Source organism: Artibeus jamaicensis, unplaced genomic scaffold, assembly GCF_021234435.1.
Source record: "Artibeus jamaicensis isolate MK-2021 breed Jamaican fruit bat unplaced genomic scaffold, CSHL_Jam_final contig_386, whole genome shotgun sequence".
NCBI classification, from domain to species: domain Eukaryota; kingdom Metazoa; phylum Chordata; class Mammalia; order Chiroptera; family Phyllostomidae; genus Artibeus; species Artibeus jamaicensis.
In genome coordinates this window covers 1,630,760-1,650,503 of record NW_026521811.1, presented here as the reverse complement: position 1 = coordinate 1,650,503, position 19,744 = coordinate 1,630,760, and the positions used below count along the sequence as shown (strand labels likewise).

At 36.9% G+C, this 19,744-nt stretch overlaps 1 protein-coding gene across 1 annotated transcript; it reads left to right on the top strand.

Moving 5' to 3' along the window:
• The first annotated feature begins 400 nt into the window (after positions 1-400).
• CALB1 (calbindin 1) lies at positions 401-19,467 on the top strand. Its single transcript, XM_037159931.2, has 11 exons — positions 401-543; positions 948-1,024; positions 5,124-5,198; positions 12,162-12,245; positions 12,353-12,409; positions 15,325-15,402; positions 17,838-17,893; positions 17,980-18,019; positions 18,155-18,208; positions 18,974-19,045; positions 19,354-19,467. Exons 1-11 carry the CDS (start codon positions 465-467, stop codon positions 19,465-19,467), a joined length of 786 nt encoding a protein of 261 aa, XP_037015826.2. The 5' UTR covers positions 401-464.
• The last annotated feature ends 277 nt before the right edge of the window (positions 19,468-19,744 follow it).

Genomic DNA, 19,744 nt, shown 5'->3' with positions numbered 1-19,744 from the left:
TGTTCAGATAAACACTTAAATGTCTTGGGGAGATCACACTTACACACGCACACTCACTATAAGCATGATGTATGTGGCTCCACACTTTATCAGCTTGCCTCCTCCACCCGAAAATCAAAACCTGTGCACATACATTATTTTACTGTAATATTCAGGATTGAGATATTTTCTGGACAAAGCAAATGTGGGAGAATGAGTGCCTGAGCTAGGATCCTCCTCCCCACCCCGCCTTCCACCCCACAGCCCACCCCTTGCTGCTTCCAGGGAGGGGAGGGCAAAGAAAAGGGTGATAGGAAGGCAATGGGCGGGGCAGGTGGTGGGCGGGAGATAAAGGCTGGAGCCCTAGGCGGGACCAGGGGCGCAGAGCTAAACCAAGCAGCGCTGGGCTGAGCAGCACCTCGGACAGCGCCCGGCCCGGGGCTCCTGCGCTGACACGCTCATTCTGACACACACTCCGCTGCGCAATGGCAGAGTCCCACCTGCAGTCGTCCCTCATCTCAGCCTCACAGTTTTTCGAAATCTGGCTTCACTTCGATGCTGACGGTGACTATCTCCTCTCTTACCTAACACCCCCGCCCCTTTGTCCCCTTCTCTGTCAGCCTCTGATCCCATTCCCCTGCTTCTTTTCTTTACTTCTCCCCCACCCCTCAACTCCCCAATCTTACCTCCCGACTGGCAGCTTGTGGGACTGTCAACTTGGAAGTTTATATATTGCTTCTACGTTACCCTAAACCTTAAATTTATTTTTCTCCAAGAAAGTGGAAGGGAGCAGGGATTAGGGAACACTGCTCTCCAAAGATCCTGTGGCCATACTCAGCATCCCCACCTCTGGGTAATTCAGGTCCCAGCAGGAAAGAACTTCTGTGGTAGCCAGAAAGACATCTGTCCTGGACACTGAATGGGAAAGGGACTGGGATGTCTGACAACTGGCGCCTCTGTTTTTGCAGGAAGTGGGTACCTGGAAGGGAAGGAGCTGCAGAACCTGATCCAGGAGTTGCAGCTGGCACGGAAGAAGGCCGGGCTGGTAGGTTCAAGTTGTAAAGGAAGAATATATAGATATTCTACCCTCCCATAAAGAGCCAGGGAGGGTCCAGTGGTTTCCAGGGCATGTAAACATCTATTGACTGAGAAGGGGCCTTTCCAAATTGTGTAGGGGAAAGAGAAGGAGAGACAGACAGACAGACGGAGACAGGGAGACAAAGAGAGAGGGAAACAGAGGGGGAGAGACACAGAGAGGGAGATACAGACATAGAAAGACAGACAGAGAGACATACAGAGAGACAAAAGGAAAAAGAGACAGAGAGAGAAAGAGACAGAGAAAGACAGAGTCAAAGAGAGTGAGATTCCCTAAAGAGAAAAACCTTGCAATCTGAAACCAGAGCATTTAACGGTCCAACTTCTATGCTTACTCTTCTTTAATGGTACATAAGAGGAAAGTGTGTGTGCTGGATCCCAGAAGGTCAGCACCCCTGGGGCTGTGCCAGATTAAGTAATTTTTTTAACTTCTCTTTAACTGTGTGAGAAGCAAGGGGGTAGAAATACATTTCTGCCCCTTGGTGGTAAGGAACAGATCTACAGATTATCTTTTTCTATTGCTGTTTATTGGTGTTGTGATGTTGATGTGGTTGGAGAGACTGGAAAATGCCTGTCTTGACCTTCCTCACTGGGGGAAAGCTGACAACTTGGACCGTGATAATAAGCAAGAATTTAACAAGAAAAGTGTACATTTCTGTCAAAAGGGAGAAACCCAAAAGTTAGAAATGTAAAATGTAAAGCAATTGTAACAACTCAATGTTTTCTTAAAAGTGATACTTTGATAATAAGCATTTAATGACATTTTAAAAATAACCTATATATATAATTTGTCAGTTAATTAAACAAATGACAATTCTTACTAATTCTGAATGTCTTCCTTTGGTCATAAATTAACCAAAGGAATTAACCTGTTAAGAAAAGATGTTGTTGGCATAAAAATAAAATATACCCAGCTTTTATCATAGATGAGGTGATTAAAGGAAAATAGGTTAAGAATTTTACTAATCTATTGGGATTTATGTAAGACTGCATTTCTGAAGCAGTGATGAATTTGGGCTACTTAGATGTTAATTTTTGGCTTTTTTGACTATCATTAGAAAGATTTTATATAACAAATTATATATACAGGGTGTGGCAAAAGCAGGTTTACAGTTGTTCATATGGAAAATAATAAAATAATTAATAATAATACAAAAATAAAGTCTGTATTTCACATACTTGCAACTGTAAATCTACTTTTGCACCACTCCATGTGTGTGTGTATATATATTTACATATTTATATAATATATTATAAACACATACACTGAATTAAATTAAATATATACTATAAATATATAAATTTATATACACACACACATTGGGAGGAAAATATAGGTGTGTGTGACCTTTAGGCAATCATCGTATTGAGTTATATATAATTATAAAATGTTATATATATATATATACATGTACACACAACTTATACTAGACGTACATTTAGTTCTATATTTGCTACACATCTTTGTCTAACACATTCAAAAGACTCCCAGAGGACTTGAAAATGTAATGCATTACAGAAGTATCAGTTGCTAAAATTATTGACTGAATCAATATTAACCAGACAATGCTCTGGGTATTGTTTTACCCAGATTTAATATTATATAAATCTGAAAATATAATTGAATGGGGTCAAATAAAGTAGAAAATGTTTTATACATTCTTTCTCTTTACACCATCCCCCATCTTACATGTTATTATGTAAATAAATTCATGCAATATATTATTATAGCTCCATGTATCTTTAACTAATAAAACAAAAGTCTCTGTCATTTAAAATATCTGGTTGAAAAACTCTTACTTGTTAAAAAATTTCAAAGTGAAATCTCATAAGATGTTTCCAGCAATTAAATGATTATATTTAATTTTTCTAGAAGTAATTTTAATATTGAAATTTATTTCACCTTAGAAAATCAAATATTTAGAAACTACACATTTTTCAGGTTTTTCTTTTCCTCTTCCGATTTTAGTAAATAATGACTTTATGTTAGGGTTTAAAGATTGTAGACCTTAATTATTTTTTCTATTGCCTAGACACCAATTTTAGAATATTAGAAACTCTAATTGTTAGATTATAATCCAACAATACTAAATCTGAGCACAGACACAGTATTATATCAAGTCACCTAGTAGCTTGATTATTGACCACTTTCTGGCTTATGAAATAGTCTTTGGATAGTTCAAGTCTAAATAGTGATCTGAAATGAGAGGTTCATGTACCAGAAAAATAGCTCACTGTGCTACTGGCCTCATTGCAATAAACCTATTTTTACATATTTCTTCCCTTTTTACCTTAGAACATAAAGATTGACCTTATATACAAGGTTTCTTTGCATTTCTGGCCTTAGGGTAACAAATTTTGCTGTATTAATGGAAATGTTGTTTGGCTCATCATATGAATAATGTGAAATTTCAAAATTTTCACTAATATTAACTATAATTAAATATAATATTTATGAAGTATAACAACCCAATGTATCTTCTATCCTTTTATACTACACATGGTATTTAGTCCTTACATTGCATTTATTTTTAAAAGCTTTATTACTATAATTATTCTCATTATGTTTTGCACTATTTAAAGCACTGATTTTGACATCATTATCATCCACAAAGCTCAAAAACTAAGTGTCGTTTTCACTAGTTAAGCTATTAGTAATACAGGATTGTAAGATTTAAGAACAAATGCCTTGCCTTCTGTTTACTTTAATAAATGATAGTTTGCAGTAGAACTTCCAGTTCCACTATTGCCACTTTCACTTTCTTACAATTGTCACTATAGCAAAATTTAATAAATGCAAGTTGAAATTGATTGATACTAGAAATGTTTTTTAAAATACTGTGTTACAATTAAATTGCTTAATTACTATGTGCTACCTCAGTTCTATGCACAATATTTACTTTGGTTCATAAAGGATTTTGTAAAACTTGTAATAATGATATTCAGCCTCAATATAGCCCTTACATTGTACTAATCAGTCTATCTCTGGATCAAATGGCTGGTAAATACCACTTTATTTTAATTATGACAATAACTGAAATCTTAATTTAGTATACAAGGACAAAGAACAGGACATTAATAAAGGCTGACCTACTTTAAACAGGCTTCAGCGAATGCAAAAGGGCTGTTTTAAACACACTGTGCTGGACACCACAAGTCTATATTCAACCTCCTTAATACTAGCCCTTTGTTCAGATCACCTCACAGTTCATAGATCTCTAACCTGTCAATATAGAGAGATATTATATATGAAACAGAACAGTTTTGGGGGGGAGTAAAACCAAGTGATCAAAGAATTCACTTTATTACTCTTAAACATGTCTCACTGAACTAAAATTCATAGGAGAGAGAACATCATCTCAGAAAAAATTGGGAAGTAGGAAACACTGGAACACCGCACACATAATCAGTGCCTTAAAATATGATCATCAATGTTGTCTGTCTCTAATAAAAGTACAAGCTGTTTTTTATCTGACATATTTTCTGATGTTTAATTTTTTTCCTTATTGAATTACTTAATGCCACTTTTATGCTGGAACATTCTTTGCTTACAAAGTGAGTCACACTTTAATGCTCAATTTTTTTGCTTGTCCAAACTGAAAATATAGATGATTACCTCCCACGGGTGAAATGTGTTAAACAAGGACAATGTTATAGGACAATTAGTATAGAAATAGAAAGAATTTCTTCTGAAGCAATGTTTAAAAGTACATTAACAGTGACTATTATATTTAAATTTACTAAAGGTTGTAAACTGAATAATTCAAATGATATTTTAAAGATAGTATATTTCAAAACTAATAACAGAAGATAAATCATAATGATTGATTAAGAAATGATCATGATAATTATAACTCCTTCATTGGAAACCAGCAAATACTATATATCAGTAGTCTTTAATTTTCATGAAAATAATTAGTCAATATACACAATTATAAAGGGTTCTAATTCTGGTTTTTCTTTTCAATAAGGTATTGACACCATCACAAGCATAATTTGATTTGGGTTTTATTTTTACAAACTTTTTACTTATTTTTATATAATTTTAGGAGTTATCACCTGAGATGAAAACTTTTGTGGATCAGTATGCGCAGAGAGATGATGGAAAAATAGGAATTGTAGAGGTAAGAAACATGCACTTTTAAGACACAGTTTTTATAAATGGGCTTCATTTTATTAAGCCCAACTCAAACATGATATGGCAAGACTTATTCGGAGAATCTTACTTTGCTTAAGTAATAGGTTACATTCTGTTCATAAATATAAAATTAAAAATTATTGAGAAATTAAAGGGATCCTAGAGTTTTCAGAGTCCAGCCTAAGTTTGGCACGAGACACTTGAGATCTGGATGAGTGAAGGGCTTTGCCTGCACAAACTGAGTGTCCACTTCCCAGGTGCACACCCATCACATGACATCACCTGCCTCACTCAGTACAACACCAGCCATGTGCATGTTTCACAGGTGTTTCTTATCATTCAACAGAGCAGACTTTTCTGTTAAACATTAAATGAAATGTTTGCAGTCCCTGTGACAACATTAGAGCCAAAAGTTGAGTCCTGGTTTCTGAAATTCTATTTTAATTTGGCTGTGAGCCTTAGTGAGTGAGTATGTTATGATCTGTTTAAGGTCTCTAAAAGTTCAAAATGTGAATGTCAAGTCTTAACTTTTGATAATGACTTTTGTCCATGAATCATAGGACAAAACCATGATCTTATATTAGTGCTTCCTCATTCTCTCATTTCCAGTCTTTCAGGTGCTGGTGTCTCAGCTACTCCTTAAAATCTCTCCACCTACTTTTACCTCTATTTCTATTAGAGAAATTCAATGGACATTTTTCAGAAAAAATTAATAAACTCCTATTTTAAAATATGCTGTCACAAACATAATTATGTTCTTTATATAATGTATGTTATATACATTGTATTAGTGTATTAGATTGTGACATATTCAGGATATTAACAACATGTAGTCACAATTTACTTTTAATTTAGAGATTTACCTGGTTTTCAAATAATTGATTTAATAGGACAGCTGTGATACCAATGTGAAATACACATACTTTTAAAGAGCTACTACAAATAGAGTTAAAGGGCATACCATTATTATCTTTGTAATTAAAGTATTTCTCTGGAGTATGCACTTTCCCTTTGCTTATGTATAGTTCATTGCTATCTACAGAGATAAATTTATAATAATGGGACTTACAGACTAATAAAGAGGCCAACTGATCCAGATGTGAAATCATTGAACATAAGAAGATATCTTTCAGATCAGCTGAAACAGGAAAGTTAAAGGGAGAAAAATGAGACATATAGAATGGATTGGAAGGCCTAGGTATTCCATCACATGGAACTTTTGCTAGATGGAATATCTGGGGAAAACTAGCCAAAATTCCTCATTTTAATTGTGAGAAAATTGAAGCCAGAAAGTTTGAATGACACATCCAAGTCCCCACTGATTGGAGTGAGAAAACCTAGATCTGACTCTGACCCCAGAATGCTTTTCATCAATCTGAGTTCATCAGCACAGGCTCAGGAGATGGGGGTGGGGTGACAGGTGAAGAGGAGAGAATCAGTGACCTGGTGGTGGGAAGGCAGGACAGTAGGAAGGGAGGGAGGGAGGACACAGGAGAGAGAGATTACTGTAGTGGTACCTGTGAATGTTGGTTCGTCCAGGGCAGTTAAATCAAGGTGAAGAGAGAAGGGAGACTGGGAAAAAGAGACTGAAACTGCCAAATCACAGGTAGAAAGTGGGTTGGAGAATGGGAGTACCTGCACTTACAAAATGCCTTCTGGTGTCACAGGGAAGTAGTATTAAATCAAGTTCATCTCTTTTGTTTTTCAACCTGTGTTAAAGTGTCACTTACCAAATAATCCCATATATGGCATGGGATACAAACACAGGTGTCCCGGCCAGCTATGAGGGAAGGGAAAATCTATGTCATCCAAAATTAGTACTTACCTACCCACTCACATCTTGCACCATGAGTCTGGTGTTCATTGAGAAAAAGTTTAATTTGTCTAAATGTTATGCCCATTTAATAAGTGACTTGTGGTTCATCAGCATGGCTCAGTTGGTTGACCATCATTTGACAAAGCAAAAGGTTGCCAATTTGACTCCTGGTCAGGGTACATGCCTGGGTTGTAGGCCTGGTGCCCAGCTGGGCATGAGTGGAGACAACAGATCAATGTCTCTCTCACACATAGATATTTCTCTCCCTTTATTTCTCCCTTGTCTCTCTCCAAAAATAAATAAATAAAATATCTTAAAAATCAAATATAAATAAACCCAATGACATTTATACAACAGTCTGCTCTCCTGATGGGGACAGGCCAGACTGATTAGCTCTAACTGAAATATGTTATGGAAAAGATCAGGAAGGACAGTGGTTAATTTTCAAAGTTTTATTCTGGTGAAGGTGACTTGACACTCTCCAACAACGTGCTTTTCATACTTGAAAACACATAAAAAGAGTGCTTTCTTCTGACGTTTTTAATTTCATACATTTAAATAAATTTTAAAATTCATACATGATTAAGTAATAGATTGTTAATATTAAGTCAAAACAGGAGAATTTAAATTCTGAGATAATTTAACAAATACCATGACAGTTAAAAATGCTCTAAATTGATGGAGACTAATGGCTCTATTTCAGAGGAATATGATTAAAATTATTAAAGAGGAAGATGAATGATTTAGCAGGTAATGGAAATTCTCTCCAGGTTCACATTAAGTGTGGGTACTTCCTTTGGTGGGATGTAGAATCCACAAGCTTTCACCTGACCCCAGGGCATGAGTGGGAACCCACCCACCCCTTTGCTCTCATTGTGTCTACTTGTCCAGGTCACTGAGTCCACTGAAGAGACAGATATAAAAGCTATTTTAATCTCAAAAGAGTAACAGCCTTCCCAGGGAAATAATCATTTCCCTAGCCATTCCCTCCTTCTATCATGGGATGTGACCATATTAATTCAGACACAGTGAATATAATTTTCTGGCAGATTACTTTTTCACCTGAGAACTTTAGAGAAATGACAATGAAATTTGATTTAAAACTGCACTTGGGATAGATTTTTTAAATGGTAGATTAGGAAAACTTTTTTGATTGAAAGTTTTAACTGAAGGTCATGGTGGTAAAGAACCAGGGTCTCAAAATCAAGAAAGTCAGGCTGTCTAACTTCAAACCTGGCTTTTCATAACTAAAAGCTATGTGGTAGTAGCCCACCTATCCTCAGAGCCTCTGTCTCCTTGGCTGTGAACAAAAGGTGACATCTGAGTATTGACATCAAATGTGACAATACATGCCAAGCAAATAGATAAACTCCGACACACTGCAAAATGCAATAAACATATTTGCTGTTACTATTTAAAATAAAAGTAATTCATTGAAAAACCTGCTACACTCTTTTGAATTCCAAGCCTTTTCCCTACATCTTATATAACTTGTCAAATTCAAATTGTTAAATTCAACTAGACTTAAATGTATATGAGCTGGGTTTTCTTCCAAATTTCCTGGATCCCCTTTCTATTGGCTAGGAAAATCAATTTCTCTGGTTCCCAAATGAAAATTGAATGATTAATCATTATGGAAGGAGGTCAACACACACCAGGATTGTCTTAAACATTAGGGTTACACTCTGTGGTGCTTTTCTGTGTCTCATTCAGTCACTGTTTCTAGTGAAATTGTCCTTCTCCTTCCTGGTACTTAGAGCAAGAGCTTAGAGAAAGAGGTACTCTTGCTCTACTTCCTGCTTTGAACTTGTCTGCCTCCTTGTAAGATTCTTTCTAGGGTAACTGGGTACCCAGACCCCAGCATATGCTCACAGTACAGCTCCATGTCACAGCAGGGGTTTCAGTTGACTCCAAACATAAAAGCAAAGGCTCTGGTATAAGACAGCCACAGGAGAGGGAAGTAGAGACTCCCTACAGGGTCAGCTCCCTGGGAAGCAAGCCTGCCTTGAAGATAAGAAATAAGTTTTATTACAAGTGCTCTTGAGAATAGTACCTGTCAAAGGGGAATGGAAAAAGCAGGACTGGGAAGTTGGAGACACTGGGCTGTGATATAGCCACTCAGAGGCTTCAGCAGACCCCACAGTGTGTTCAAGCTGGGAAGACCCTTCAAACATGTCCCAAGTTTTAAGTGAGAAGGTTGGGCCTTTTTTGTCCTTGTATCCTTGGAAACACAGCTCTTTTCAGCCCAGGTCACCTCCTAGGGACCTGAAAGCTGAGACCACAGCAATGCTCCCAGCCCCTGAAAGCAGCTCTGGATGGTGTGTCACAGGGTGCACCCTGCCCCACTGCACAGCTCAGTAATGTCTGCAAAGGAACTGTACTTCACTTACACTACCTGTAAAAAGAGTCAGCAGCCTTCACTCAGTTGGTCAGTAAAATGTTGACTGAAAGGTTAGAAGGTGCTTGGCAAAGAAACAGTAAGTGAGGAACAGACCCTGTCCTCCAAGCTTGTACAGACTAGTTGGACAGTCAGGCAAATGGGAAAAGATGTTTGCTTCCCCACACTCAGTGACAAGCTACCCATGCTCACAGATGAGTCTCTGTGTGGCCACATCCATCTGCCTTCCACTCATTACCTTGACATTGTTCACTTCATGTCCTACCCATGAAAATGTTTTGGAGTTCATAAAAGAGTAGACAGGCAGCCTAAGGATTAAGAAATCACTCATAATCTTGGGACAGGCAACAGACACTTCTCTGGTCTGTAGTAACCTAGCAAATCTGAGACAAGGCAACACTGCCTCACATCTGGAAGTGAGAGACCCTGCACTTCACACACATGTCCTGAGGCATGGGGCCACCATGCTGAGCAGCACACCTGGAAAAGTTGGTGCTCATTGTCACTGGAGCCCCATGCTATCTACACAGTCACCGCTTCTCTCTCAATGGCTTGTATCTATTATTACCTTCTACATGTTTATAATTTCTAATGTCTACAAAATAGGATGGTACTGTACTCAGTTTAACATGAAGAGTTCAGTGAAATTAAAAGATGGACTATGTTGCACGTTTTTTAAAATAATTAAAACAAGTAGGACCAAATGACATGAGCAAAGAAATGTACATTTATACAAAGATTTAAAGCAATTTTGCCATCTCTAGGTCTGACATTCTGAAGGTCTCTGAACTTCATGTGAATTATATTAATTTTTAATTTTTGAAATAAAGATGGTTAAAATTTTCCTAATTTACCTTAGGTCATTCATTGCTTACTAGCATCTTTTATTTTTTCTGTTTTCATGTATTTGGTAGATTTTGATAAATACAATTTAAGAAAAAGTATTCTTTTTGTTCAAAACAAAGCACAATAATTATGAAAATCCAGCATAGGAAACTACAATGAGCATAGGAAAAAAATGATTCACTATAAATCATGTTAAATGGGTATCTTCATAAAGTAAAAGTATCAACCAATCCACAGCATCTATGTCAGGCACATAAGATGGGACATTTAGGGGATGGAGACCAAGAATGACATCTGCCCTCCTGAAGTGGACAGTCTATGGGGACATCCACCAAACCTTATAAATATATCTCATAAGTCCTGTACCAACAAATACAGGAAGAGTTGGCTTTGGCTAGTTCTCATTTACTAAATGAATGCTTATGTTAATGCTCAGCCAACTAATGCCCTTTGTTCAGAAAAATAAGCAAATATTTTCTGACTGAGCCACACTTAACATCCTTATAGATGTTTGCTCCCATCCCTTAGTTTCAGTCCCCTTTGTAGTGTCAATAAATAGAATGGTTCTAATTTGAGATGTTATTTTAGAGATCTAAAAACAAGGTAAGTTAAAGGACCTTCTATACAGGCATAAAAGAGTTGACAATATTTGTATATAAGGTAGACTAATATATTTTACATTAAATTTTTAGTGGACCTAAATGGATGAAAATTGGGGAAAAAGTGTGAGGGTCTTTTTGATAGTTTATTAGAAATTTTGAACATACCCTGATCTTAAGGTTAATATAGACCCTAGGTTCTCAGTCTGACATCCAGTGACCAGGGTTCATGCCTGCAGTTCAGGATTTTTCAACTTCTGGAAGTTATAGTTGTTGTATGAGTGCATTCTTTTCCTTTTTCTTTTTTTATTTTTGGTAATTTTTTAAAAATTTTATTTACTTATTTTTTAAGTACAGTTTTCTATTTCTCCCATCCCAGCCCACCCCGCCCTGTGCTCCCCACCTCCCTTTAATGGTGATGATGTAGCCATTCTAATAGATTCTCACAGTCTTTTTGAGCCCACTACATTTAAGAGACATTGGATTTTATGTCAACTCTTTTTAGTGGCGAGGGTAGAAATAGCCCAGGGAGTTGCCAGGACCACAGCTAATTAGCAGCTGAGCCAGGAATAGAACCTGGGCTTCAGTGAGGCCATCAATCCAGCTCCCTCTCTCCATGCACACAAGAGATAAATTATATTCATCTTAGAATGGGAGCTGGAGCCTTTTTTTCTCAAAAAATAAAGGAGGCATTGAAATTATGAAATGAGATCTAAGGAGAAATGTTACAGAGTCACAAAAAGGAGTATAAATTAAGCCCAAGTCTTGAACTCAAGCAACAGACCCTACCACTCCTCAGTCCCCACTGTTGATCAGAGTTTCCTTCACCCGTTTCCTGAGCCTTACAATTGTCTTGGGATCATCTTCCTCCTTGGACTTAAGGATGTGCTTCTCCCTAGAACCCTTTCCCCTACATGCATACTAGTTTCTTTCCTGCCACATAAAGTGCATGGCCCTTATGTTCTGTTCTTTGTGCCTGAAAGGAGACTGTGACACAGAGTAGAGGGAAGGTACAAGCCACTGGCAGGGCTGTATGATGTCAGAAAAATGGAGTGGCCAGCTGTAGCCACTGCCCTCACCAGGAAGCAGTTCAATAGACAGCCAGGCTGGAAAAGGCATGGCTCTCTAGGAACAAAGTATCAGGAAGGGAAAATCGAGTCTAAAGTGTTTCCTCTCCTGGTTTTCTAGGCAGTGAAACTGCCCCAAAGCACATGTTCAAGAAAAACTGAGAAGCAGCAAATTCCCCGTATTTGTTTTGGGGTCCTCAAACACTTTCTAAATCTTTTGTAGTTGGCTCATGTGTTACCCACAGAAGAGAACTTCTTGCTTTTGTTCAGATGCCAGCAGCTGAAGTCCTGTGAGGAGTTCATGAAGGTAAGAGACAGCTGTCACTGGGCCAAGGCTCAGAATGCTGCTCATATTAGGCTGAGTGTGGGCTTTGTTGTAACATCTTGGTTTTCCTTGTCCATAATTACTTACAGACATGGAGAAAGTATGACACTGACCACAGTGGCTTCATAGAAACAGAGGAGCTGAAGGTAAGCAAGTTCTTCCCTTACAAATACAATTATGAACTTTGCAGCTTTTTATAAACTTCCAATGAAAGAAACTGGTGTTGAGCAATGGCACATTTTCACACACATTTCCACATTGCTAATGAAGAACCAGATCAAAAAAAGTATTCAAGTACTTCGTCAAATTCTGTTTAGCAATGCAAGAAATTAGCAATTTATATAACACAAATTTTATGTAAAATAGATATAACAAATACTAAGCAGAATATGCCATTCCTCTTCACTGAAACTTGATAGTTATTTTATAAATTAAACAACTATATAAATAGATTTCTCTTTCAAGAGAAATAAAAATTAACAATTATTGGACACCTACTATCTGCCAGGTACATTACATATTACTATGTCTAATGTCCAAGTGAGCTCTGTGAGATCAGTTTTACCCCCATGAGGAAAAGGTAAGATGTGGAGTGAGCTCCTAATGGCCTCCAGAAATCAGAAGCAGGGTCAGTGCATTGATCCAGCTTCATACTGGCCTCACAGCCTGGACATATATACACCCAGCCATTTCTCAACAATAAAGTCCTTATATGTATAACATATGTAATTGATCAGACTGTTGAAAAATGCTACTTTGAAAATGAACATATCTGTTCATATCCACAGACTATAGAGGAGCTGGGGAGGGGCAGGGGTGTATAACAGAAAGGCCAGAAGATCTGAAATCATTGTCCCCTGGACAAATCTTTGTATCATTCTGATTTTTACATCTGTACTATGGAGGTAACAGTACCTTCTTCTCAGATTTATTGTGAAGCTCAACATGTTGCACACAAAAGATTTTGTGTAATTCAAGGTAAAATAAATTCTATTACTCATGAACTCAATAATTTACTAGCCTTTCAGAAATATGGAAGGTTAGCATCTGTTTTTTATATCCTTATACTAATCATAAGACTTCTCAGTCCAGGAGACCCTATTGTCACTATCTTCAAAATATGGTGATCAAAGGGATTTATATTTACTGAGCACCTACTGTGTGGCAGGAACTGCCACTGTGAGGTGCTTGAACTGTATTTTAACATTTAATCCTTACAGAAAATTTGCCAAACAGGTGTCATCATTCTCAATATACAAACAAGGAAACTGAAGTTTAGGGATATTGGATAATTTTCAAGATTACACAACTGCCTGGGAAAAGAACTACATGTGGACCTAGACAGAATATGAAATGATGCTACAATATTTTTACCAACCCTGAGGGCCACCCCTCCCTCCTGAAAGCTGCCTCCTCTTCAGCTGTAGGGAAATATGAATATAAATGCACATTCTTGGTCACTTCGGACATGGTTAAAGTGACACCTGGAACTTGGACCATTTCAAATTGCTAAGATGTATTCACCTATAGCTTCTTGAAAATGTAAACATTTTAATGTGAAATAACCAAAAACAAGGTATTTGATAAACTTGCAGTTCAACAATGGAAAACCCACAAGGTGACAGCTAAGCTATTGTGTTTTTATTCTGTTAAACCAAAAAAAATTCTTTTGAAAATTACTTCAAGTTTATAATGAACAGTTTAGCTCATTTCCAACACCTGACCTCAAAATATTCTAAAAGTCTCCTTCTTTGTTCTAAATTTTGTTCTCAGAAAGAGATTCTAAATAGAAGCCCTCCTCTCTAGGGATTTTGAAGATAAGTTGGCATTCTTTTTTTAATGGATCTTTCAAGAAAGCTAATTTTAAGTTCTATAATAGAGTAAAAACATCGCTTCCTCTCAGACACAACTTCGAACTTCAGTCCCAAGGTTTCTCTCAGGCTATTTTTGTGACCACCATTTTTGTCTCTGGTGAGGATTTTTAAACCCAATTAATCTCTGACAAAAGCCTCTCATAAAATTCACCGCTAACAGATAGTTTTAAGTTTTCCATGCTTCACTTTGGATTGGAAGTAGAATGTTTGAAGTGAAAATAAATTGATCAACCCCCTACCCCCAAATGTCTCCTCTTGCAAAAAGAATGAAGTTACATCAGCCCTGAAGAACTGGCACATTTGGGAGGGACAAAAATCTCTGCAGAACCTAAGACATCCTATCCTTCTATAACATACATGCACAGATATGCTTATATTCCACAACAGCATTAATCATTTTCCAAGGAGGCAAGAATGAATAGTACTAGACAAAAATGAAAGATTGGTATTTGCTTTTGTTGTTACACTGTCATTTCTATGGCAAGCTTTTATAAAGCTTTTACATCTGTTTCAAAAAATTACATTCACTCCTCACCTCCAGCTGTCAAATGAACAGTCATCTTTTTCATCCTCTCCACTTTAATATGACCATGTATCCTCCAGAGATGAGAGGACATCTCTGATGCCCAAATGTGTTAGAAAGTCCTGGTGCTGTGACCGCTAACAACGGGACATCCTGAAGCTAACAACTGTCCTCTGGAGAAAGGAGCTTCATGTGGGCTGTAAATGATATACTTGAAATTAGGATTCACTTATAGTCTCTCACACAAGGTATGAAATACAGGTATGGGCTTCATGTTCCTGCACAGTCACTCAAGTATTGGTGAGGGTATTGATATCTAGAAATGCATCCACAGAGGTGGCTGGGTTCACAATTACTTACTCAGATTCCTACACAGTGTACAATTCAGATACTCCATTCATTGAAACCATAAAAGCAGAATGTCGCACAGACTAGGACAGAGCAGCTGAGGGAAAGGCAGACACTGTACCTGTCAAGGGCAGCATCTCTGTTGGAATGCCAGGAGGACCACATGATCTCATCTCCTTTCTAACCTCTTCACATAGTTCCACCCTTAAAAAGAGACTTTCTTTGCACTCTGCAGATGTTATGCTTCAGAACATGTAAACAGAGGCCCACTGTTTGTTACTGATGAAATTTACCTAAGTGTTCTCTATTTTAACAGAACTTTCTGAAAGACCTGCTAGAAAAAGCAAACAAGACTGTTGATGATACAAAACTGGCTGAGTATACAGACCTAATGGTAAGACTGATCCTGAAAAGACTGTGGCCAAGAACCTTATTTATTCCCAGACTGCAGAGAATGAAATAAATAACCCGTGGTTTGGGCACCACATTGCATAGGTCTAATTTCACTTAAGAAGCTAAATATGTAAGGATGCCATGGCTCCCTTACAGGTTCCTTAAGGTTCAGTGCTATAGACTCAACAAAAGAGCACTTCCCTTCCTGTAGAGTTGATAATTTTATCTATCCAAAAATCACTTGTTTTTCTTAAAAGCCAATATAATTATGTCATTCAATTCTATAATTTACACATATGTGTTACATTATAGATATATAAATTATATCACTAAAAACTCATTTATTATAGAAGTTCTGAATCAATTTTATCATTACATGGGAAATCAGAGATTTTGTTGGAGTTTACAGAGAACTTTTAGCTACCTTACTCATTGAGAGACTAAAAACAGGTATTTCTACCCCTTACTTTTGATTTTTGTTATTTTGGAATATTGTTTTGGTGCTTTGGGTGAGGAAATCCAAATGTAGCTTTATTCTGATATTATGGTGAACAGTATAAGTGAGATCTATTGTAGAATGTTAAAAATAGAGCCAAGAAAACTGCTCTACATACAGGCACTAAATGTTTTAGGAATGAACATCAAATAAATTTTTGAAGTCCCAGGTAAAATCATCCCATGCTCTTGAAGTTAATTAGTTTCAAGTGGGTAAAGTTTGTTAATTAATTTCAAAAGGGTAAAGTTTGCTAATTTTGACTCATGACAGCATTAGGACTAAGAGGATTTTTTTTCCTAAACTGATTAAGCTAGTATTTTGGCAACATCATTTTGTTTACTTTTTGAAATTCAAAGTTTTATTATTCAGATCAGTACATGTTTATATGTCCATGTTTTAATGGCTGTAAAGTTACAGTGAATTCTTACCTGTGGATTTAAACAAGTGATTCAGAAAACACAAGTGCTTATATAAAAAACTGTGTTATATTACATTGATTAGTCACCCTGAGAAGTAATCTTATAAAAGATTTGATTATATTTGACTTAACTGAGGTTCACATTCAGCCCTGTCAGCCTATTTCATGTGGGTAAAAAACCTCTAGAACCTAACCATTGCCTTATTCATTATACAGTGATATTTATTATAAAGTGGTAAGAAAGTGTCTGCATCGAAACATCAGCATACAACAGTGTCACAGAGGGCAGAGCTAAGTGCTAACTTTTGGGAAAAGGACAATAACCTACATTTACCAATTTTCTGTATTGCACCAATCTTAAGGGATATCTATTTAAAGTAATGATTCCTTTCCAGGTATAAATTTGAAGCAACCTCTTTAAAACCACTCAGATGGGAGTTTTCCCCTGTTGGTTTGGCCTGGCATATCTGATTAAATGTCATAAACCAGTTCAAATCTGGGAAGCAAATTAATCAAGAACTAATTAAAATTTAAATATATATGTGGGGAAATATTTCCCTATGGACACTAAATGTGTGATCTGGTATCCACTGTCTTAGTACTGGTATTAGTGTAACAATGTTAGAACTGATGATCAATGATTTATAAAACGTGTCAGCATAAGACCATGAACAAATCTGCCTCCCACCACAGCATGCCTAAAGAGGCCCCATTCTGACCATAATCACATTTTTTATGAACAAAAATAATGCACTTTTCACATTTTAGTATACATATTTGATACATTTCATACATAATCCTTCTATCCAATATAGCATAGGAATATTTCTACCTGCCTCCTAATGAGGGTTTGTGGATATCTACATCAGGTGTGTCTGGTGTATATATGTGCTATGGGCAGGTTGGGGGCTTTAGTTTCTCTTGTCCAGCATCCAAGGGAAACTAAAACAATTATACATTACTCAAAACTTCTATTCTGCAAGAATTTGTTCATAGTATGTCCCTTTTGCTTCTGTGTGTACCCTATGATGCTCTAAAAGAGAAAAGTAAGTATTTATTTTCATACCATTGTTTGGAGAATTAGGATGTGCTGTACATTGTTAGACAGCATCTCCCCCATGTCCTGATACATACAGGAGTGGGTAAAAGCAGGTTTACAATGTGAGTATGTAACACACAGAACTTATTCTCGTGTTGTTATTTATTCTTATATTAGTTATTTGGTTTTTTTATTTATTACAACAGTAAACCTACTTTTTCCCACCCCTGTATATGCACATATCTGCAAGAAAAATAAATGACAGTATTCTAGAAGCCTAGTTAAGATCACTACTCATTTTTACTAAAGTGTTCTGAGAAACTTTGGCAATTACACAAGTTATAAAGTTGAAAATGCTATTTTCTACAACTTTGCTATCTATATAAGTAATTGGTAACTCAAACTGCTTTATTTTGTATTTTCTTCTCCTTCATGCAATAAACTATTCTTCAGTGGCTATAATAATGACATTCTGTCTTACAGCTGAAATTATTTGATACAAATAATGACGGGAAGTTGGAATTAACTGAGATGGCCAGGTGAGTTTAGGAACTGAGCAAGTATTATCATAAGCTGTCCTTGTCTAAAAATCTAATCTATTAATGTTATGTTTTTCCCTCAAAAGATTATTACCAGTGCAAGAGAATTTTCTCCTTAAATTTCAGGTATTTCTCATTTTTTCCATCATAATAGTATTTTTCTTGAACAGTTAGAGTGTGGGAGAGTCCTACTAGCAGGGAAATGCTAATGAAGAACCTACTAGCAGCATTTTAACCTTTGCTTTCTTCTCTATCTTCCAGGGAGTCAAAATGTGTGGGAAGGAGTTCAATAAAGCTTTTGAGTTATATGATCAGGTAAAAGTTTGTTATTATCTATAATCCTTTAGAATTTGGAAAATGCTGACAGAGGGAAAAAGCCTCAAATTCAAGGTTCATATTAAAAGCAATGTTATCTATTACAATCACCCAGTTGATTCATTCTCTTCATAAGAAATTTATTGTGGTATGTACCATATTAGGCAAATCTTGATGTTAATCCCATGCTGTGACTTACCTGCTGTGAGGCTTTGAGTTAGATACCAAACTCCTCTGAGCCTCAGTTTCCTCACTTGTAAACAAGAGACAATAACACTCACTCTGCAGGTGGAATGAGGATTAATCTGGATGAAAACATCCAGTGGATTTCTCTCACCTAGTGGAAGGCACCACCATGTGTATGCATGTGTCTGCACATGTATGTGTGTAAAAGCTGTTTGCAAGGCCACTAGTTACCTCTGTTATTTGCTCTAAAGTCTGTACTCTGGACCAAACCACTGTGACATCAGGCCAGTCACATGGCTTCCCCAGGCCACTCATATGAACACATGGTGACCACTTACTTCAACAGGAGGTGATGTGAACATTAAGTGAAACAGTAAATATGAAGTTCTTTGAAAAGTTCAAATGTAAGGTGTTGAATGTGAGGCACTTCAGATCTATTCTGGAACCTCAGTGCTGGTCTGACAGAGGGGTTACAACACTGTCCAGGATTCAGGAAGGTGTTTTCTGAGCACTTCGGTTGTTTGCATTGCCTTTCATTGTGATGGTGTTGGGAAACCTGCTCTATTTCTCCTTCCTCAGGATGGCAATGGATATATAGATGAAAACGAACTGGATGCTTTATTGAGGGATCTGTGTGAGAAGAACAAACAGGTAATTAGTTACCATGCACTTACTTCCTAGGTAGACTTTATACATCCGTCCAAACACAATAACATACCAATTTTGGAACTCTTAACATTTACAGAGGAGCAGTAGATTTCAATTCTTATCCTGATTTGGTAACTGTGATCAAAAAGATCTTAAAACCTTGTGATTACCCACATTTGCATAAGAATGTAATCCAGCTCCTCTCAATAGATCAATGTAAGGAAGAATGTCCATGTCACATTTTTTCACTGGGCCATGGTTACCTCACTTTCACATGTAACTGGACCACATGCCCTCTGTGTTCTGTGCAGGATCTGGACAGTAACAATATCCCCACCTATAAGAAGAGCATCATGGCCTTGTCAGATGGAGGGAAGCTGTACCGGACTGACCTCGCCCTCATTCTCTGTGCTGAGGACAACTAGGGGTGTGACCAAAGCCACTCACTAGTGATACACTGTCTAAAAATAACTGTGCACTATAAGGGAGTAGTCTGTATTTCCTTTTATATATGTAAATTTAACTGCATATTGATAAGTTATCAGGGTGTGTGGCACAATCTTTTCTGCTTGTTTCTATACTGTTTGAAATGTACAGATTTTGTAACCACACTGAAAAGGAAATTGTCTATGCATAGGCCAGTCAATACAACCATTTAAAAATAATCTGGCATGTTCTTGCTTTCATACATAGAACTGGAGA

Coding starts and splice junctions, on each gene's coding strand:
- CALB1 (XM_037159931.2), top strand. CDS start 465: ATGGCAGAGTCCCACCTGCAGTCGTCCCTCATCTCAGCCTCACAGTTT. Junction 544..947: donor GCTTCACTTCGATGCTGACG/GTGACTATCTCC, acceptor CTGTTTTTGCAG/GAAGTGGGTACCTGGAAGGG. Junction 18,020..18,154: donor ATTTTCTCCTTAAATTTCAG/GTATTTCTCATT, acceptor TCTATCTTCCAG/GGAGTCAAAATGTGTGGGAA.